Source organism: Asterias rubens, chromosome 14 (assembly GCF_902459465.1).
Source record: "Asterias rubens chromosome 14, eAstRub1.3, whole genome shotgun sequence".
NCBI lineage: Eukaryota > Metazoa > Echinodermata > Asteroidea > Forcipulatida > Asteriidae > Asterias > Asterias rubens.
This window is the reverse complement of record NC_047075.1, coordinates 8,517,299-8,540,705: the sequence shown is the minus strand read 5'-3', so window position 1 is coordinate 8,540,705 and position 23,407 is coordinate 8,517,299. Positions and strand designations below refer to the sequence as shown.

General features: G+C 37.8%; 1 protein-coding gene and 1 non-coding gene across 2 annotated transcripts; one reads left to right on the top strand and one right to left on the bottom strand.

The window, feature by feature from the left end:
* Positions 1-1,459: 1,459 nt before the first annotated feature.
* On the bottom strand, positions 1,460-9,786 carry LOC117299702 (growth hormone secretagogue receptor type 1-like). Its single transcript, XM_033783253.1, has 2 exons — positions 7,686-9,786; positions 1,460-3,671 (listed from the first exon to the last, which is right to left on the bottom strand). Exon 2 carries the CDS (start codon positions 2,769-2,771, stop codon positions 1,770-1,772), a length of 1,002 nt encoding a protein of 333 aa, XP_033639144.1. The 5' UTR covers positions 2,772-3,671; positions 7,686-9,786; the 3' UTR covers positions 1,460-1,769.
* Positions 7,498-7,570, top strand: Trnas-aga. The gene has a single exon. It is a non-coding gene; the product is annotated as a tRNA-Ser (tRNA).
* Positions 9,787-23,407: the final 13,621 nt, after the last annotated feature.

Genomic DNA, 23,407 nt, shown 5'->3' with positions numbered 1-23,407 from the left:
AGGTGGATAGTATAAAACATTGTGAGAAACGGCTCCCTTTTGAAGAAGAAGTAATTTTTCCACGAATTTGATTTCATGACCTCAAGTTTAGACTTTGAGTTCTCAAAATCAAGCATCTAAAGAAAGCACAAACCTTTGTGTGACAAGGGTGTTTTTTTCTTTCATAGTTATCTCGCAATGAGCTTAAATTTGTTCACAGGTTTGTTATTTTATGTCTATGTTGAGATACACCAAGTGAGAAGACTGGTCTTTGACAATATTACCAATAGTGTCCAGTGTCTTGTGATACCACTACTTGTCTTAAGTTCCAACTAATGTGGTTACACTCTATGTGAACATAAGTTTTTATGCCCCCAACGCTTTCTCAGATTGTGTATCAAAACTATGGGTTGTTCTTCCTCATGGACAAATACCTCTGTATATATTTTTGGCAATATGTCAAAAATGTCATCACCTTTTGAAATGAAATGTTCACGTAATAGTTTTATTGTACAATGTAGATCTACAATTTTATAAGAGATTAAAACTGTCGAAACAGTTTGTTAAAGGCAGTGGACACTATTAGTAATTGTCAAAGACTAGCCTTCACAGTTGGTGTATCTCAACATGTGCATGAAATAACAAACCTGTGAAAATTTGAGCTCAATCTGTCATCGAACTTGCGAGATAATAATGAAAGAAAAAAGACCATTGTCACACGAAGTTGTGTGCATTTAGATGCTTGATTTCGAGACCTCAAGTTCTAAATCTGAGGTCTCGAAATCAAATTTGTGGAAAATTACTTCTTTCTCGAAAACTATGGCACTTCAGAGGGAGCTGTTTCTCACAATGTTTTATACCACCAACCTCTCCCCATTACTCGTCACCAAGTAAGGTTTTATGCTTATAATTATTTTGAGTAATTACCAATAGTGTCCACTGCCTTTAAATAAAGGAAAAGGTACAATGTACATGTACATGTAGTGCCTACAGACCTAATACGTACACTTCACGGAGGCATTAAAGGTGATTGCCTCCGTGCCCCTCGGTCATTGCCTTGGTGCCCTTAAAATGATCCAGTAGAAATTAACAATTTCCTCATACATGTACTATGTAGTGTGGCCTTATTTACCAGCGAGAAAATGCCTTGTTGCCCTTGCCCTTCCAAAATGCCTTGTTGCCCTTGCCCTTCCAAAATGCCTTGTTGCCCTTGCCCTTCCAAAATGCCTTGTTGCCCTTGCCCTTCCAAAATGTCTTGTTGCCCTTGCCCTTCCAAAATGCCTTGTTGCCCTTGCCCTTCCAAAATGCCTTGTTGCCCTTGCCCTTCCAAAATGCCTTGTTGCCCTTGCCCTTCCAAAATGTCTTGTTGCCCTTGCCCTTCCAAAATGCCTTGTTGCCCTTGCCCTTCCAAAATGCCTTGTTGCCCTTGCCCTTCCAAAATGCCTTGTTGCCCTTGCCCTTCCAAAATGCCTTGTTGCCCTTGCCCTTCCAAAATGCCTTGTTGCCCTTGCCCTTCCAAAATGCCTTGTTGCCCTTGCCCTTCCGAAATGCCTTGTGGCACTTGCCCTTCCGAAATGAAGTAAACATGTACAGGCCTGCCGTCAATGTTATCAAACTCTTCCTAACTTTGGATTAATCTTAGGATGAGTTACATGTAAGTTCCGTATCTATAGATGTTAGGACACATCCTAAGATATCATACTAACTCGAGCGTTCTGTGACATCAGCTGCTGGGCCTATTCTTTTCCTATGTGTTGTATTTTGGTATTTATTTTTTGGTACATTTTATCTCAGACTGCGTTTGTACCAACTCTCAAATTAGTCATTCTAATAGCAGTGTAGCTATTGGTAGTCTGTGTGGTACTTCCTCGGCGTCTCCTCCAAAAGCACCGTCGGCAACAGAAGGCGGTCACCACTGCGGTGCGGTAATCAGCGTTGGTTGTGCTATACACCACTGGGTTGACGCTAGAGTTAATCGTCAACAGCATGAATATGACCGAGTGTCCTATGTTCATCACGCCGGGGTCAACTATGTTGAATCTACTGTAAAGGTTAAAGGTCGTCACAGCGATATGGAACGAGAAGAACACGGTTGTGTTGATGGTCAGCATCTGGACCATCCGTCTCTGATTGACCGATGAATCGGCCATCTGACCGAGACTCCTCAGCAGGCCTGAGATCATGCAGGTATAGAGGACGATGTTCAACACTAGGAATGTGGGATTGATGCACAGGTGAACGATATCCAGCGCATGTTGGTCGCCGTCGGACAAATTAACTCGGAGGAGGTTATAACCAATACTTGCGAGGAGTGAGATAATCCAGACCACGACTGCCGCTTTGACGGCAAGGCTCTTGCTGAGGACTTCCCGTGCACGGAACGGGTAGTTAATCGCGAACGCTCGTCCCAACGCCACTACCGTTACAAAGAACATTGATGCCATATACGCCACGTAGTTCACTACCAGAGTTGCAAATGAGCCGTCTCCAGTCACAAAGCGGAATTCCATTAGAGCAAGGTACATGATGTCTGCCACGGCCAAGTTGGAGAGGTGGATGTTGGCCGTGGTGTGCATGGCTCGGACACGGAACACAACGAAGAGGAACATAACATTGAGGAGCAATCCAAGAGGTGCTATCCCTTTGAATGAGATGGAGTTGATGATATAAGGCCAGTAGTACGACCCGGGTGGGTCGTCGTAGTAGTAATAGTAGTAGAAACTCCAACTGGTGTCGTTGTAGTACGGGTTCGGCATTTCCGTTGGCTCCATGGTGTACATTTGATCAATCATACCCACAATATACACTTCTGATGTAAGTAACTTAGTCCTAGACTGTGTCTTTCAGCTGCTTGTCCTGGATTAACTTTAACAAGGTTCTTTTAGCCGAGAATTAACAGCTCGCAAAAACCACTCACAAGATCGGGTTTTAATCTGTGAATTCTTGAATTTGGTCATCCACTCATACACAACGTAACATTAACACACTTCTAAAGTAAACAATCTTGTTCCACAGCGTTCATCTGCTAATTGTCCTGGACTAATGTTAAGAAGATCTTTTAACTGGGGTTTCAACAGCTCACAAAAACCAGTTACATGCCTATGTAGACAAACAAAAGAACACTTCTATTTGTTGCATCCCTGTGGAGACATGTTTTGTTCTCTACTTTTTTTTCTTCAGGTGGTTAAAAACACAATTCCCTGCGGAGAGCCACAGTATTTAGAGACCTTTTGTGATCCTTTGTTCTGTTTTGTTCTCGGTCACCTTGAGTTTGTGAATACAAAATCAGTAAGCCTTTGGCTGCTTGTCACTGAAAGCAGTGGGCAGTAATATCCGTTGATTCTAAACTTGACTCTAAACGAGACCGGAAAGTACGCTGTAGCAAGGCCCACTACCTGTAATGTAGCCGTAAATGAACACTGATTGTGTGCCCTGTGCTGACAATGTCTTCATTATCTTGTCAGATGATTCGACTGGTGTAGACTTTTATTGACCGACAGATCTGTCACTTTTCACAGAGAAGCCTACCCATGTAACTGAAACGGCCGTTCCTGTTGGAGTTACATGTGCACCTGATTATTGGGTGTTGTTACACCGCTGTTTGTGAATATTGAGGTGTATCATTGTCACTGGATGATAATTCTCGCAGATATCCAGGAGGATCGAGTTTCCACCTTGCCCAGTTCCTGATTCTGCAAAATGACAAAAATAGAGGTTTACGTTTTAGGATTGCTTTTCGTTGGAAGTGAAATTCTGTAAGGGTTGAATCAAATTTCAAGGATGTGTAAGATACATGTACCTGGGGTGGGTTTCACAAAGAGTTAAGACTAGTCTTAGCTTGAGTTAGGACGAGTTACTGGTCCTATGTAAGTTAGGACTACATGTAGTCGAACGCTTTTAATATCTCATACGACGAGTCCTAAGTTAGGATGAGTCCTAACTCTTTGTGAAATCGACCCCTGGTACTCTGTGTCAATAGAGGGGGGGGGGGGGGCACATCAGTCTTGAATTTGAGGGATCTGAAAACACACAACTTATTAAATGCGCCAATGGTGTTTTGTCTTCCATTATTAACAACAAATTGAGTCACAATTTTCACAGGTTTGTTATTTAATGCACATTGTACACCAAGTGAGAAGACTGGTCTTTGACAATCACTAAAACGTTTCCAGTGCCTTTAAACCTCCAATTGGAAACTTTTCATTACATCTAAGGTTTAGTTTATTGCAACCTTGGCATTGTCAGCATACTTACTTACGAGAGAGTGAGAGGAGATAAATAACTTCAATCTAGTAGGTTTTCAATAAGAGGCATGTTTATGGTCAGTTATGTGAAAATACTTGTACATGATATACAACAATGTACACCCTTTTGAAACAACCACAGTTATAAGCCATATTAAAGCCAGTGGACACTATTGGTAACTGTCAAAGACCAGTCTTCTCACTTGATGTGTCTCAACATATGCATAAAATAACAAACCTATGAACATTTGAGCTCGATTGGTCGTCGGAGTTGCGAGATAACTATGAAAGAAAAAAACAACCTTGTCACACGAAGTTGTGTGCTTTTAGATGCTTGATTTCGAGACCTCAATTCTAAACTTGAGGTCTCGAAATCAAATTCGTGGAAAATTACTTCTTTCTCGAAAACTATGTCACTTCAGAGGGAGCCGTTTCTTACAATGTTTTATAATTTCAACCTCTCCCCATTAATCGTACCAAGAAAGGTTTTATGCTAATAATTATTTTGACTAATTACCAATAGTGTCCACTGCCTTTAAATGATCAACAAACAGGTGTACATTGTACATGATATACAACATTGTACACCCTTTTGAAACAAACACAATAGGCCATTTTAAACTGACTGGACAAATATTTGCTCAAAATATTTGTTTACTTTGTTCAACGAAAATCCAAATGTAACACTATGGTACAAGGTCAATAACTGGAAGTTCTTATCTGTTATCATCACAGGTCATCATGGCCTTAAACAAAACTTATGATTAATTTTGAGAACAAAATACAAAATCTTAATCAGCGAAGGAATTTTTCACTCAGAAACTAACTTTATTTTTTTTTTTTAGCTAAATGCATTCTTTTTAAGACCACTCTTGATCAACAAACTCTATTTACCAGTAGATCCAAACTATGCCAATTTTATAAAATTTAAATAAGTACACATTGCACTAATGGACTGATACATGTCTGCCGATGACCAGTTTCTGCTGAAAAGTCATTGTTTTAAAGTGTTTTGATACCTTTTGTAGATCAGGTTTTTGGCCACGACATGAATCCCTACTCACTGTGAACAAATAAGTACATGACAGATAATTAACCTGTAGAAGTTTCAGCTTCATTACATGTAACTTTTTGAGAGAAAAAAAAGTGAAAATCACAGAGCATTGTTTTCAGGAGAGTTGCATAAAACCGAAACAAAATTATCGTGTTACTGAAAGAAAATTATAGTTGGAAATTGTTTACTTATTTCTCAAAAGCTACAGCACCTCAGCAAGTAATACTTTACGGAAGCTACCATCATTATCTTTTTAAACCGTGTAAGTTTACCGTAAATCTGTGAAGGTTTGTGATTTTATGTCGTATAAAAAGTACCCAAACCTTTTAATAATTACTCAGTGACTTATTATTATTCCAGGTGTACAAAACCTAGCCAGTCTAAATATTTTGCTCAGGAAAACTGTCGGTTGCAATCGCTATATCTGTTGACTTTCTTCAATCTTTTCCGAAGCTATCGCACCTCACCATCTGCAAATTGAGTTGTTTAAATAATTAGGTCTTTTACAGTCAAGGGAAGCTTTCACAGTCAAGAGAAGCGGTGGGTGTGAACAAATGTTTGCAGTTGTAGAAATAAAATTGAAGCCTTGAATATGATGGAGTGATTGCCCGTTAGAATCTGTACATTTTCCATTTACAATTCAATTCAATTCAATTCAACGAACATTTATTTCCACAAAGGGTAATCACTTAATAAGAAAACAAAACAATAGATACATCAACACTAATACGTGGAGGCATAACCCAGGAAGCCGAAGCTTATAAACGGAATGCCTTAAACATTCAAAAATAGACTTAAGTAAACAATAAAGAACAAGCAAAAAAAAAAGACAAAACAAAACAAAACAAAACAAAACAATGAAACAAAAACAGACAAACAAACGGAGTGGACATAAACTGTAGTAGAAATCAGACTGACTTATGCAACATTAATAAAAGAGGTACCAAGCAAAATAAAGCACATTTAAACCAAGACAAAAAAACAAATGTACTTGTAAACTATGCTATCTGGGAGATAAGATGGTTTTTGAAAAGCGGTTCTAAATCGGCCAACAGAGGACTTTGATTTCACAGATTGCCAGAGTCCATTCCATAGACGAGGTCCATAGAAACGAAGTGTGTTCATTAAGAATGATGTGCGGGCAAGAGGAATATAGTAGTTATTATGTGATCTAGTATGGTAATGAAGTTGATTAATGTCGGTGATTGTTAGTGTGTGTAACCTGGCAAACAAGGGTGCTGTGTGCTGGTCTTAAAGCCATTGGACACATGTACTGGTCTTAAAGCCATAGGACACTTTCGGTAAACAGTATTGTCCAAAGGCCCACCCTTCGTGTATCACAACTGATATAAAAAATAACAAACCTGTGAAAATTTAAGCTCAGTCGGTCATCGGAGTCGGGAGAAAATAACGTGGAAAACCCACCCTTGTTCATGTTGTTTCCGCACGTTTCGCCGTGTCATGACATGTGTTTAAAAGAAATCCTTAATTCTCGACGACGAGAATTGATAGTTGTTTTAATGTTTTCACGAAAAGTAATTAAAGCATTTCATGGAATAATATTTCAAGAGAAGTCTTTCACCATTACCTTAGAACTGTAAACCCTGTAAGTTATTTGTAAATCTTTGAATAATGGCTTTAAGTCTTTAAAGAGAGTGGACACTATTGGTAATTGTCAAAGACCAGTCTTCTCACTTGCTGTATCTCAACATATGCGTGAAATATAACAAACATGTGAACATTTTAGCTCAATTGGTCGTCGAAGTTGCGAGATAATAATGAAAGAAAAAACACACTTGTCACACGAAGTTGTGTGCTTTCAGATGCTTGATTTTGAGACCTCAAACTCTAAATCTGAGGTCTGGAAATCAAATTCGTGGAAAATTACTTATTTCTCGAAAACTACGTCACTTCAGAGGGAGCCGTTTCTCACAATGTTTTATACCATCAACCCCTCCCCATTACTCGTTACCAAATGAGGTTTTATGCTGATAATTATTTTGAGTAATTACTAATAGTGTCCACTGCCTTTAACCCTAGACTTTTATTGTGTCTTTCTTTACAAGTTTGCCTATAAATTAGTGTTACAGTGACAAAGAAAACAATTTATGAATGTAATAGATGATAAATTTGCATCGGGATGCAAATTTAACATCTATTAAATCGTTTGCAGTACCCGCTGCTAAACATAGGATTCGAACTGCCTCTAGCTACCGGGCAATCTCGGTGGTCTAGTTGGTATGACATTGCTCTAGAATTGCAAGGGTCGTGGGTTCGAATCCCACCCGAGTAAAAATGCCTGTGATTTTTTTTTTCACAGGACTCGGGGAAGTACTGAGTATACAGTGCAAACACACATCGGTGTATATGGGTAAAACCAAAAATTAATAATCTATGAATGATCCTACCTTTAACAGTCACATGTTACAAAGGAGTCCTTCCATGGGCTTAATTCAAGCTTAATTCCCGCTTAACAAAGTTAAGTAGATTGTTATCCGGTACAACCTCTCCAGGGAACTTAAAACTGCAACCCCATGAAGTTCTCCTCTCAGCTAAACAGGAGTTCATCCACCCCGGAGCATGATGTATTCCTGCCTCAAGTAACTTGTTGGTTTTGCAGAGGTGGTCCTGATTATGTTTACATTTCAGCGGAGCCTGGCTTGCCTCGCAATCGTGGCGACGGTCGTGAAATTGTTGAATCACAGAGATTATGAGATTGGTGTTGGCCTCAAAAACGTACAGCTGCTTTATTTATTATTATTTTTTGTTAGTCAGTGTTTCAGGCCCTCATGCTTCACTTTTGAAAGGACAAGGGCAAAAGCACATTTCATGGGTACCAGTAATGACCAGGGGCATTGAGGCAATCCTAGGGACGGTCGTGAAATTGTCAAATCGCATAGATTATGAGATTGGTGTTGGCCTTGGAAATGTTGCAATGCACAGATGATTAAGCTTTTTTGAGTTGGTGTTTGTCTTTCTTTCTTTGTTCCTCTGTACGGTCACATATATTATAACACTTATCTCTGCACGAAAACCTTAAAGGCACCAATGTATCAATCGCTTGAGAGTTTTGTAGTTAATTATCAACGTATTACTTCTTAAGGTGTTGAAAATCTGTTAGTCTCTCCTTAACAGAGTTGAGAGTTAGTCCAATTCAAAACTTATAATCCGTTGACCTCAGAAACGTTACAAAGTACAGCGGATTGAGTTTTTGTTGAGTTGGTGTTTCAGACCCATATACACGTACTTCGCTTTGTAAGGGCAAGGGCAACATGAATATTTTCTCCTTGCTACTGGAACATTTGATGGGCACCAAAGTAATGAACAGGGGCATCGAGGCAGTCTCCTTTGGTGCCTCCGTGGAGTATGAAGCCTGGTGTTTGTTCTACTTTCTTTGTTCCTCTGTACCGTCACAGAAATTATATCCACACAAAAACCTTAAAGGCGACGCACAGTCAAATGTATTCTAATAAATTTGTTGATAGTTTTCCAGCTCTTCAACTTAAAGCATTATTAGGTGTACTGTTGAAGATCTGTGAGTTTCACTTTATTGGAGTTAAGAGAAAATCAAAAGCTGTTGAACTCAAAACTCTGGGAACACCTCCCGACTTAATTTTGTCAGTGAAAGCTTGTTAGTAGATTCGTTATTGACTTGTACCATCTCACTCTTTGAAGAAGTCCTCCAAAATTAAAACGTATATCTTTGCACAATAACCGTTATCTCCAAGGCACCACAGTGTCTTGAAGATCTGTGAGTTTCACTTCGATGGAGTTTGAAGAAAGTCCAAGCTGTTCATCTTGAAATCTTGTATCCTCCTCTGACTTAATTTTGTCTTCCGACTTAGATTCGTCATTGAAGCTTAGTGTGTGTTCTTTATTGGCTCAAATCATCTCATTGTTCATCATTCTATGAAGAAGTCCTCATATTTTGTCCTCGTAAAAAAAAGTCCTCATGTTTCATCGAGGTGGACAACACAGCACATAGCCAATAATGAAGTAATCTGTTTCAATCAAGAAACAATGTTGTGATTGCTGTTACAATCCCCAGAGACTAACTCCAGGAATTACCTGTCACAAGTTTCCAAGTTTGATGGATCAGAGCTTGTCCAAAGCCTCGTCAATTTTGTTGGTAGTTAATGTTTCTCTCCTCGCCAATTAAGTGAAAGTGAACTACTCTTACAAAGGGTTTCGATGTGTAACTGACAGGTTTTCTCACTGTTACTAATGATATTCCACTCATGGTTGAGTATCCGTCTGCGCCCTTGGTGGTATAACTCCTCAGTCCAACCTTCCGTTTTTCTGCGTGGAGAGAAGTTTCCTCAGCCGTTTATTGTTTTGTCAGAACTCACAACCCAGACGTCCTGGCAACATATGGTCTGACGTTCTGACCGGATGATCTGAAGATTCCGTGTATGTCAGGTTTAATTAGTCAAGCTGGTCTGTGCGCTGTGGTGCATGAAGATGAGGGGAGATCTGGGAGTGATGTACGCATGCCTGCAGTAAGGCTGGCATGAACGTTGGCAGGCCTTGATCTTAAAGGCACTGGACACTATTGGTAATTGTCAAAGACTAGCCTTAACAGTTTGTGTATCTCAACATGTGCATAAAATAAAAAACCTGTGAAAATTTGAGCTGAATCGGTCATCGAACTTGGGAGATAATAATGAAAGAAAAAAACACCCTTGTCACACGAAGTTGTATGTGTTTAGATGGTTGATTTCAAGACCTCAAGTTCTAAACCTGAGGTCTCAAAATCAAATTCGTGGAAAATTACTTTGTTCTCGAAAACTATGGCACATCAGAGGGAGCCGTTACTCACAATGTTTTATACCATCAACCTCTCCCCATTACTCGTCACCAAGAAAGGCTTTATGCTAATAAATCTTTTGAGTAATTACCAATAGTGTCCACTGCCTTTAAAGGCACTGTACACTATTGGTCCAAGTCTGTGCGCTGTGGTGCATGAAGATGATGGCTAGGAAAAGTGTACGCATGCCTGTGGTAAGGCTGGCAAGAACGTTGGCAGGCCTTTCTATTAAAGGCACTGGACACTATTGGTAATTACCAATGTTCTCAAACTAATTGTCAGCCTAAAAGGGTGGGTTTTTTTTTCCATTATTCTCTCCGACTTGCATGTATATGCCCTGTTGTCTTAAAAAAATGTGTCAGGCGGCCATGTACACAAACAAGTGAAAAATCTTCTTTTTTTTTCAAAAAGGCAGGACGCTAAACAATGTTCTGTTTTTTTGGCCGTAGGCTGTCATGAACATTGGTCTTTAGTAGTAAGAAAATGCTCCGACTCGTAGCGCTTGACTCCCCACCGTCATAGTCGGCTGATACTGATGAATGTCAGTGGCGGTTTGCTCAAGCCTCTCGCCTACATGGAAAAGAGTAATTATCACAGCTGCTCCAATACTGTGTACTCCCAGGTGGTGTGCTCGTTTCAGCACGCATCAATTATGCACAGAGTGTCTACATGTAGTTCTCCACAGGGCTTTCATGTGATACTCTCGGCCTATGATAGGGTAGACGTCTTTAACAGTCAACAGGTCCTGTTGGAGATGATTGACATACTGTGTACAAGGCTTAAACTACTCACTGGTGTATGCTTGTTCAGGTGTTTAGTATAGTCTAGTCAATTAAAGCCAAAATATGGCTTGACCTAGACAAAATTGCAACAGAAATGGTTCATTTGAAGAAAAAAATTATGTGAAAAAATATGATTCCGACTTTGTATTGGGTGTGCATATTTTAGGGGGAAAACGGTAATTTTTAATTTAAAGATGCCATGTCAGATTTTTGGCCCCAAACATTAAAAAATAATTTTTTTTGAGTGAATGGTATTTCAAAGAGTATCACCCGCTCTAACGAAAAAACTTTTACTTTTAATGGTCAGGAACCATGACAAAAATTTAAAACGTTTCTTATAAAACACATAAGAATTGGTCACGTGAAATATTGTCGGGATCCCAACAAAAACTAATTTTGAGCACTTTATTTCACTGCTACTAATAATTGGCGGACTTTTTCGAGCGATAGCTCAAATGAAAGCTTGTAACTTTCTCGACCCCCATCAAAATACCTATTGAATTTTAAATCAAAAATTTTGGGTCAAATCGGCCAAAAAATCTGACAGCATCTTTAATGCAAATTATGCATGTTTCCCCTCTTAATTTTTTTCTATTTTTTGGATATGTTGTTTTAGAGGGTTTCAGGAGACACTTGCAAATTTTGTAACACATCTTCCTCAGACTTCTGAAAGCACACATGCATTGTGCAAACAAGGATGCTTGTTTTTTGGGGTTTTTTTTCATGCAACTTTGACGACCAGTTGAGCCAAAATGCTCACAGATTTGCTTTTTTATGCATATTGGAATACACCAAGTATGAGAACTGTGCCTTCGAACCATGTAAGTTTAAATTAAATCTGTGCACGTTTTTTTATTTTTTTTATTTGTTTATATATGTGTCTACAGTCTGGTGCCTTTAACCAGTACTCTTGTAGTACAAGTTTTATGACCAGCCTCGACACTGAACCTGTCACTAGATGACGTCTAAATCCTACCGTCTCCGGCTTGTAAAACACTTTCAACAGTCACCCTATAGACCCGTAATGGCAGAAATGTTGTGCATTCTTGATTGATATCTTTAGCCCAGGCAAGAAGTGTATTTATAAATCAACAGTCTGCAAGGGAGCTGTTCACAGAGTGCAAAGTACATGTACACTGTACCAAAACATTTTCAAAGACGCATGAAGACTCTCCTGAAGACGAGCAGAGTATACTGTTCAAAACGTCAAGACCACACCGGCTCTGTCCAGAGCCACCACTCCCTCATAAGAGATATTATCTTTGGTTGTTCACGCAAAATTACATGTACTACTGAGTATTGTAATGTAAGTTACGTGTTATTCTTCACACCATGCAAGGCTTCAAACACCATTTGCTTTTGAAGATACTAATTAGGTTTCATGCCTGATGCTTCATGGAGGCAATCGCCCCCCTTGCCCCCTGGTCATTGCCTTGGTGCCCTTGAAATGTTCTCTCATAGAGAATATTGATATTGTTTTCTCATAGGATGCCATTTCCCAAGGAGAAAATGCCTTGGTGCCCTTGCCCTTTCAAAACACTTTTCAGGCCTGGTACTTTGCATACGCAACAAAAGCGATTGCCTCCGTGCCCCATGGTCGTTGCCTTGGTGCCCTTAAAATGCTACAGTAGATGTTTAATATTTCCTCATGTAGGATGCCATTTCCCAAGGAGATACATGTATTAAGCCTTTATGAGATATGGCGGACACAATGCTACAATACAATTATATTGGGGTAAATTTTGTCTGTTCACACCCAAACCTAACAGTGAACTCCTATAGTGGTCGCCATATCTCAAAAAGGATAATGCCTCGATCCCCTTGCCCTTTCAAAAAACGAAGCACGACTGGTTTAATTTGGCTAACATAACTCAAACAATTATATGTAAATTTATTTGTTGAAGTAGCTATGGAGATCCCTTCTCTTCAGCTCAATTACTAGATTCTCTTCACTAGTTTCCTGTCAACAGGTCAACGAAAGAATCGTGTTCCAAATTTTCTATTTGTAAGAGTAGCTAAAATTTAAATATGAATAGTAAACTTGCGGGTACAACCAATGAGTAAAATCTCTTCTGAAGAAGTATTTGTATATTTATAACACTTTCAAGGGCAATCTTCCGAATCGCAGCTGATAACAAATTAAAGTCACTGGAAGTGGTATTTTTTCACAATAAAGCTTTTGTCACTAATATAATTTATGTGTTTTGATGAGTGGAATGTGAATAAACAGTTAACTAAGGTTTTAAAAAATCAGTTCTTATGTTATTTACAAATTTACAAGTAGACCCCGTCCCGATAGGGCGCTGTTCGTGACGTCAATCACGGCAGACTTTGCCTGTAATGCGTAGAGTAAACACAATTGCAAAGTACATGTACGGACCAAGTCGTGAGTTTGAAACGTACCAACTCACGACTTGGACGTACATGTACTTTGCACGTGTGTTAACTATACGCATTGCAGGCCCCCAAACAACTTTATATATTATTTAAACATATAAATCGTGACAAACAATTACTAAAAAAATTGTTTTATTGTTCGTAAGCATATACATTTGTACTCTTATGTTTGAAAGAAAAAAAATTATATTTCCAGGTGACTTTAAAGAAAAATGCCCTGTGAAGATCCATAATGAGTCTGTATCTTCACATATCCCAATTTCATAGAGCTGCTTTAACACAAAAAGTAGCTAAGCACATCATTGTATGCTTAATACCAGATGAAGGTTACCAACCAAGATACAATGTCACATGTTTAATTTGTATTCTGCTAAATTTCTGCTCAGCAGAAAATCAGTTAAGCTTTAAAATTGGGCACTAGTTAATTATATAATGTTACTCAGGCATGCAACTTTTCAGCTTATTGGCTGATTTTCTCTGTTTAAAAACAGTGCAATAGAAAATTGAAAAAAAAACACTACAAAAGTTGAATGTGATCGACCACTCCCTTTTTTTCTTTCAATTAGAAAGTTGCATGTCTTGTTGTTGTGATAACATTTTACCATGAAGATGAAATACATAAACGACAGTAACGTTAAGAAATCACAAAAGAAAATTGTTGATCAGCCAAAATTGTTTGTGTTGCGCATTCAATGGCATAGCGGCACGCTATTTCGCATACATTGTACCTGCAGCCTGGTACATTGTACGTTGGCGTGTGTATGTGGACATCCCTCCAGTATTTGTACGAATTGTAATTCTCATTTTGTTGTGCACCTGTATTGTCTGTAGTATCTCCGTGCAAAGTTCCTCCTCATATTCACCCAATGCATTATCGAAATGTCAATCAGGGTCTTATCTGTAAAATCATTTTCATCTTTGAGTCATTAACTTTCTATCAAACCGGCCTCACTGCACAAGGTTACCAGGATACCGCCTGGATGAGAAATGCCAGCCTTTTTTTCCGGATTCAATATTTCATCTGTCTGCATTATGAGGACTTTGGGGAGGGGGGGGGGGTCGTCAGATAAGCAGGAATATTGCTCTTGTCTTCTATCCCAGTGAGTGAGGATACTGTTGTTGATTATCCTTGAAATATTACTGTTATAATATTACATACCATTTCAACAAACTAAATAAATGAAATAATTTAAAAACAGAAGTAAGGAACATGTAATTCGGAGCCAAGACTTTGTTTGTTTACATTGTTCATGTTGTTGGGATTTAAATGGGGGGGGGGGGGGGGGGGTCGTCAAATATGAATAAATAATGCTCAATAATCGTCTCATCATACTGTGTCCTGGACTCTCCTTGATATACTGCAGGAGTTAGGCAATTGCCATAAATAAGATAACTAAGTAAAACAAGATAATAAATTAAATAATACATTTAATGGTTATATCATTTTATTTGAAGAAAAAAGAAAATCAAACAAGGTTCACACCAACTCAATTTTACAAAGTTGTTTACAATGTTAAGAAAAATAGATAAATAAGATTGAAAAAAATGTGTACATAAATAACGTAAATAAATACGATTAATAAGAAAAAAAACAACAATATGTAAACTATGTATAACTAAAATAGACGATGCATTTTGGGCCTCAGTAGGTAACTTGTTCCATAAATGTATTACACATATGTACAGGATGCATTTTCTCTTCGTGTAACTTTTCCACATCTACATATTAGTGTATTAAAGACACATACACTTTTGGTAAATGTTGAAGGCCAGTCTTCCTACTTGGTTGATCGAATTGCATAGAATAACAAACCTGTGAAAATTTGAGCTCAATTGGTCGTCGAAGTTGTGAGATAACAATGAAAAAAAAAAAAACCTTGTCACACGAAGTTGTGTGCTTTCAGATGCTTGATTTCGAGACCTCAAATTTTAAATCAGAGGTCTCAAAATCAAATTCGTGGATAATTATTCCTTCCTCGAAAGCTACGTTGCTTCAGAGGGAGCCGTTTCTCACAATATTTTATATTATCAACCTCGAGTAATTACCAATGGTGTCCAGTGCCCTTAAAGCCATTATACCCTTTCGGTACAGGAAAAAACAAAAAGTTCACAGATTTACAAATAATTTACAGGGTTTACAGAAGGTAATGGTGAAAGACTTCTCTTGAAATATTGTTACATGAAATGCTTTACTTTTTGAGAAACCATAAAAACAATATAAATTCTTGTTAGCGAGAATTACGGATTTATTTTAAACACATGTCATGGCACGGCAAATCGCACGGAAACAAGAATGGGTTGTCCCGTTATTTTCTCACGACTCCGATGACCGATTGAAACTAAATTCTCACCGGTTTGTTATTTTATATATTAGTTGTGATACACGAAGTGTCAGACTTGGACAATACTGTTTACCGAAAGTGTATAATGGCTTTAAGTCTACTCAGATCCACACAATTCTTTCATTCCAATTTTGCAACACGTTACCGGCCGATTTGTTATTAAAACCTTCTTCAGTTGGGGCTGTTCGTGTTTCCCCATTGAAATAAATCTAATTATTACATTCCAATTCCTGAAGCATGCGAATGCTATGAATATGTTTCTGTCACGTTCCGTTGGATTATGCATTATTAAGAATGTCGCCTGATGACAAGGGTAATCTTGATTAACTAGTGGGCAAGAAGTACATTATCTCTGGGCCAGTGTTTATGGATTCATTAGACGAAGAATGGACTTCTGGTCATTGAGGGTACTTGTAAAATCCAGTGTCATGGCCGATCGATGTAGAGCATCAAATTTAAGTTTTGGTGGTTAAGTCGTCAGGATGTCGGTTCGAATCATGTTTATATGACCTTTTGATTATTTGTTTCTTTAAACGTATGTACACCTTTTTCACTTAGCGAAATTTTGATTATTACGTGAATGAAAATGCACAAAACTTCCTTGTACACTGACTTGAGCAGACAATGTGTCTCCTGTATTTACGTGTTTGCTAAGCGCGAGACGTGCACACACAGTTGATCCATTCCTGTGCATCACGTCCGACTTGCAAACGGAGTAATGTACAAGCTTATTGATTTCAAACCCATACTATAAATGTGACGCCTCAGGCCTGTTGCCACGTATTATTAATATGTATTGCGTTCTTTAATTCATATCACTTGCTCTAATCTTATTTTCTTACTGCTGTTGTCAACATCGCAGAAATGCACATGCTCAAACTGCTCTTGTACAACATTGACCTCAAAGTAGTATTCATTATTATTATTATTATTATTATTATTATTTATATTTTTTTTTTTTTTTTTTTGGAATAAGTTGGTGTGCAGAAAGAGAGGTTCAGATTTAACACTTGCCCCCAGGCCCAAGGCAAGAGATTTTAGCCTCAAACCAGTAAAGTTCAGAACTGGAAAAGGGCAGTGGTCTTGCATTTGTTAAAGACACTAGACATATTGGTAATTGTCAAAGACCAGTCTTCTCACTTGGTGTATGAACGCACAAAAATAACAAACCTGTGAAAATTTGAACCCAGTTGGTCGTCGAAGTTGCGAGATAATAAATGGAAGAAAAATCACCCTGGTCACACTAAAGTTGTGTGCTTTCAGATGCTTGATTTCGGTACCTCAAAATCCAATTTGGAGGTTTCTCAGAAAGATACTCCTGTGCGATCTCTCCGCTCTAATTCCAATACGCATGATTCAAGTTACTATACTAAGAGTAGCAAGTCATGGGGCGATAGGTCATTTTCCCATGCTGGACCCCATTCTAGAATGACTTGCCTCTACAAATCCGCAATACTTCTAACATAAATACTTTTAAGGTTTTAGTTGAAAACCACTTTGTTTAATCTCGCCTATACGTAACTGGTCTATTTGTCATATTTTTAGCTGTGTGTGGTTCCCCCTCCTGTGTGCCTTGAGCACCTCATTTTGGTGGATTTTGGCGCCCTAATATTCTTTATTATTATAATTAGAGGTTATTGAAGTGATGAGTTCTAAAACCTACATGTGCATGTCGCACCTTATAATGGTTTACAAGGTGCTACGGCGCGTTCAGCAGCCACAGCCAGGAACGCCGGGGGCAAACCCCTTCTCTTTCCGATAAGTGCGTCCCCTTGGGTTCTTTTACATGCATTACACAACACATGGGACCAACTGCTTTACGTCCCATCCGAAGGGACGAAGCAATGGTTAAGTGTCTCGCTTTTAAAGGACACATACAGTATGTCATGACAAGCCAAGCAAAACTGTTAAATGCAGTCAACAGCTGTCTGCAATGAGATAGAAATAATGCTAGACTTTCCGTTTCATTGCTTGGAATGTTCCTGGCTGATAATGCCAACTATTACTTGTTTGACAGCCTGAGTCAGCGCAGGTTGCAGACAAACCATAAATAAGAATTATGTCAATGAAAGTGTGACCCAGAGACATTTTTCTTTGGTTCTTTCTTTCTTTTCAAAGTTTGTTTGTTTTCTTTCTTTATGTACAAAATGTGTATGTGGAGTTGATCTTTGCAACATGTAACTCCGTTTATTAGAAGCATACTGCAAATTACACAAACATTAATAAAGGAACGTTACGGAACTGGTAAGAAACAAAAATCATGAAGATCACAGACTTACATGCACGTCAAACTTACATGGTCTTATGATGATGAGGATAGTAAACAAAAATCACTTGAAATATTTCTGCGTGAAAGTTCTTATTATTTTGATGAGAAGTAAATAATATAATTTCGCGTTTGGAGTTTATCGCTCGGTGGACGTTTTATTCAGTTTTGTTTTGGCATCAACATGATCAATGCAATGCAAAATTTGTATCGGATTTTCACTATTGTCTTGTGACCCAGAAGGCTGATCGATCTCAAACTTCTACAGGTTTGTCAGTTTTATGTACATGCAGTGGATTACATAAAGTGCTTACACTGCCAGCAACTGTTTTGCTAGCAAAAAAAACAATTCTGTAATGCTCATTTAAGGGAGTCACAGGAAATAATATAGTTAAAAATAAGTAAATAAGTACAGGGAAACTTATTCCGTAGACATCTACAGCTCTATTATTATCATTATTATTATTTATTTTACCTCAACAAATAATAATAACAATAAATACCTCAAGTACATCAAAAAGCACAGCAAAAGTTAAACATTAATATAACGATCAATACAAATAATAATAGCGAATACAATACTTATTCAAGCAAAAAGCACACAGTAAATATAAAATATAAAAAAAAAACAGAACAAAACATGACAGGAGGGCAACTAGATGAGCAAAAATAAAGAATGAATTGAAGAGGAGCATGCAGGCATGGGGATAAATTAACTGAGGGAAACAACTGAATTTGGTCATTTATTAATTTGTTTTCCGATACATAGTAATTTTACCTTCAATAAAAATACAGTTTGTGTCTGCTCAGTCACTCAATGTGTCATGTGTGGTGCTTTGAGAGCAATTTCATCATTATTTTCCAATTATCAAAACGGCCATAAATCTAAGAAAAACCTTCTATCAGAAAAAAAAACTACCAGCCTGATGAAATTCATTTTTAATCTTTGCCAAACAAATAAACAGAGGAAGATGTATCGCCAATACACTCAAATTAATTAGTCTCGTCACAGTACGCTCTTAGCAAATTTTGTTCAAAATTATTCAAATTGTATGAGGAACCTTTGTGCTACTGAGCTGACAGTGTACTTTTTGCTGCCGTTTGGACGACGAGCACTTTATTGATGACTAGTATAGAGTCTGATTGCCACTTTAAAGAGGGAATCCACGGTTGAATTCATTTCTACTAGATAAAGAGGGACTATGAAATTGGGGGGGACATTTTTTCAAAGTGTACCTGTAGCATATCATTATAAGCACGGGACACTAATTGGTATTTTCAAGACATTCATGTTAGCATAAAAGCATTCTTTGAAGCAAGCAATGTAGAGCTGCTGATACATTAGTATAAAACACTGTGAGAAACGGCTCCCTCTGAAGTAACATATTTTTTTGTTTAAGGAGTAATTTTATCACATTTCTTCACGTTTTGTTCTCACTAACATTTGAGTTTGATTGCGACTCCTCAGAATTTGATATTGATTTTTATCGAAATCAAGCATCAGAAAGCACAGCTTGTGCCACAAGGGCGTTTTTTTCTTTTATTATTATCTTGACGACTTGCTCATTTGCGGAGCGCGCACAAGTTTTTATGGTTAGCCAGGTTCCTTCAATTGTAGCAATTAATTGTACCATAATTGATAAGTGGTAAATGGGAACCCGACAAAAAAAAGCCAAAGATTTGTATCTTTCCCTCGTGTTTGGAGCGGTCTGCCAACAAATATCTGCAACTCCCTCACCCTCGATTCATACAATTGTTTTAAAAGATACCTGTGTCAGCACTTCCAGAACCTGTAGAGTTTTTCCAAATTGGTTTTAATTTATCTGTTGATAAAGATTAGCCCTTTTCTTAATTTCTATATTTTTATTTCCTCATTTGTACATTGTTTTTAGGTCAGCTTTTTTTAAACTCAAATGTGCACTTCCAAATAATCTTGCTACATATAAATAGGTTTTTCTTAACATACATATTTATTTTGTTCTTATTATTTATTATATTTTCCAAAGTTTATCTTTACTGTTTTTAAATGTTTGTTAAAGATTATATTCCTATTTTAAGATTGGATTGATAGGCTTTCGAGTCACAGTGGTTAGGTTCACTTTTATTAATCCTGGCCATCTTAGAATGGGCTTGTCCGGTCTGTTTTGATGATTGTCTTGCTTGATTGCCAGTGCTCTGTCTCATTCAATCATTGGTTTACAATTCTTCTAGGTGTCATAAGTTTACATTCGTTGTTTCTTATACTGTTATATTTCTTTAGTACGGTAATATTGTATCTTGTACTTTTTGTAGAAATCTTGGCCGAATAAATAATGATAATAACAATAATAATAATATCAAATTTGCTGAGGCCAAGGATACGGAGTAGATTGGACCAATTTATGGGGCTATCGCCTGATACAAACAGCTTGGAACCTTGCTGTGTCACATTACATGCATTGATTCACAGACACGGACTAAAATGTCCTAGTTCTGAAGTAATTTCTTTCAGACATGTCAGAACAAGAAGTAATAGTGACTTGCCCTCCAACTGACAGCAACCAATATAGGGAGGAGTGGATTAGTTGTATTTAGTTCTCATCAAATATGACATTTCAGACAGGAATATTTCAAGGGATGTTTTCTTACTCATTGGACCGTGTACGTTTTATGTAAATCTGTGATCTGCACAATTTTGTTGTCTTACTACAGGTAATTATGTATTAACGTTCCTTTAAATTGTCTCCTGGCAGACTCCCGCACCCCCCCCCCCCCCCTTAGCACCTTCCTCCTTGTTTGCTCTTTGTCTGTCTTGGTTGTCGGCCAATGCTCTTACAGTGATATATCCCACACCTGTGAATTGATATCCTACACTGAGTGGCCTGCCATAACTTTTAAAGGGTCTGGGTACTGTTTATAGAACACAAAACACAATATTCACAAATTTAAATTAAACTTACAGGGTTTGAAGATAATGATGGTAGAAAGCTTCCCTGAAAAATATACTAACTGAGGTGCTGAAGTTTAAAAAAAAAATAGTAAAACAAGTCACAGAAATAATTTCCAAAAAATATTTTAGAATGTAAAATATATTTTCGTTAAATTGTTTTACTCAATTCTCATAAACTACAGCACTTCAGCAAGTAATATTTTAGAGGGTGCCTTCTTCTATCACTACATGTATCTTCAAACTGTGCAAGTTTTATGTTCATCTGTGGACATCACGTTTTCACGTACAAAAAGTACCCAAATCCTTTTATAAGGGATTCAGCAACCTCAAAGACAGTGCCCAAAAAGCTCTGAAAAAATACAAACTTTTAGGGGTCAGCACCTCAACAAAATCTGATCTGTTTTTCCTTTTTTTTTTTTTTTTTGCATCAACAATTTTTCACATTAATCCTTATACATGATCCGGTTCCAACTTCCCCACTCTTGCCGACCCATTAATTCTGCTTAAATATTGTACCATGTCATATGAAACACTCTGTCACTGGTATTCTGCTTAGATTTTCTTACACATTTTTAGCAGAAAAAAACATCTGAGCACAGCAAAACGATGCTTACCAGGCTTGGGTTACTTGTTAATGACATAATAAACAATCTGTGACTTGTTTCTGCTTAAATGTAGATTTTGCTTAGCAGAAATTTTCTCTGCATATCCACCATATAGAGAACCACTGTCTTTGTGTTTGTTTGTCCTGTTAGTGTTTGTCCATGTCTTTCCATGTGTAACTTTTTGTGTGCTTTAAATATCCCAGGCATTGTTCTGAAAACAAACTACGTTTGTATTTACTCACATCCCTGGGGGACTCCACCCTACAAGCTTGCTTTTGGGAGTCCTCCACCACTTAATCTATAGTGTATCTTTACTACTCTATGTTATATCTTGTCATCTGAAATGATTGAGTGGAAATAAAACTGAACTGAACTGAACTGAACTGTTGGTGATATTTGTCTGCTTATTAGCAGCGTGGCCTTTTATTTGAGCCCATCTTTAAATACCATGTCATATGTACACTCTGTGACTGCTATTCTGCTTAGATTTGCTTAGCAGAAACTGGTAGCTGAAAAAGCAGCTGAGCACAACAAACAATGCTTACCAGACTTACACACTGTAGGTTACTTGCCAATGACATTACATATACAATATGTGACTGGTTTCTGCTTATGTAGGTTTGCTTAGCAGAAACCGGTAGCTGAAAAAGCAGCTGAGCACAACAAACAATGCTTACCAGACTTACACACTGTAGGTTACTTGCCAATGACATTACATATACAATATGTGACTGGTTTCTGCTTATGTAGGTTTGCTTAGCAGAAACCGGTAGCTGAAAAAGCAGCTGAGCACAACAAACAATGCTTACCAGACTTACACACTGTAGGTTACTTGCCAATGACATTACATATACAATATGTGACTGGTTTCTGCTTATGTAGGTTTGCTTAGCAGAAACCGGTAGCTGAAAAAGCAGCTGAGCACAACAAACAATGCTTACCAGACTTACACACTGTAGGTTACTTGCCAATGACATTACATATACAATATGTGACTGGTTTCTGCTTATGTAGGTTTGCTTAGCAGAAACCGGTAGCTGAAAAAGCAGCTGAGCACAACAAACAATGCTTACCAGACTTACACACTGTAGGTTACTTGCCAATGACATTACATATACAATATGTGACTGGTTTCTGCTTATGTAGGTTTGCTTAGCAGAAATTGCTTGAGTGATATTTGTCTGCTTATAAGCAGCCTTTAAGTAAAATGAAGTAACTCATTGATACAGTGTTTCTCTAGTGTATTAGTTTCTGCTTAGTTTTGCTTAGCAGATTGTTTAAGCACTATGTTTTTTTCTGCTTATAAAATAAGGAGTGTGCCCGGGTTTTGAGGTCCATCTTCAAGGACTGTGAAGTTACTCATTGATTTGGTTCTCTTGTGTATTACTTTCTGCTTAGTTTTGCTTAGCAGATTGTTTTAGCGATATTTGTCTGCTTGTAAGCAGCGCGGCCTTGTTTTGAGTCCATCTTTAAGGAATATTACTCATTGATAGTGGTTCTCTGGCATATTTATTTCTGCTTAGTTTGCTTAGCAGATTGTTTAAGCAATATTTGTTTCTGCTTACATGTGTATTATAAGTAGTGTGGCCTTGTTTTGAGTCCATTTTTAAGGACTATGAAATTGTTATTGATAGTGGTTCTCTGGTTTATTGGTTTCTGCTTGGTTTTGCTTAGCAGATTATGTGGGCAATATTGTTATCTGCTTATAACCTTGTATGTACATATACAGTGACCTTGTTTTGAGTCCACCTGTAAGGACTATGAGGTTATTTATTTGATTCTCTTGCATATTACTTTCTGCTTAGTTTTGCTAAGCAGATTGTTTAAGCGATATTTGTCTGCTTAGCAGATTGTTTGAGCAATATTTGTCTGCTTATAAGCAGTGTTTGTGGCATTGTTTTGAGTCCATCTTTAAGGAGTATGAAGTTTCTCATTGATAGTGGTTGTCCAGTGTATTAGTTTCTGTTATTCGATCTCTGGGGATTATCGGTGATCTAGAAAC

What these genes read in the sequence shown, in the direction of transcription:
- LOC117299702 (XM_033783253.1), bottom strand. Translation starts at nt 2,771, where the DNA reads ATGATTGATCAAATGTACACCATGGAGCCAACGGAAATGCCGAACCCG.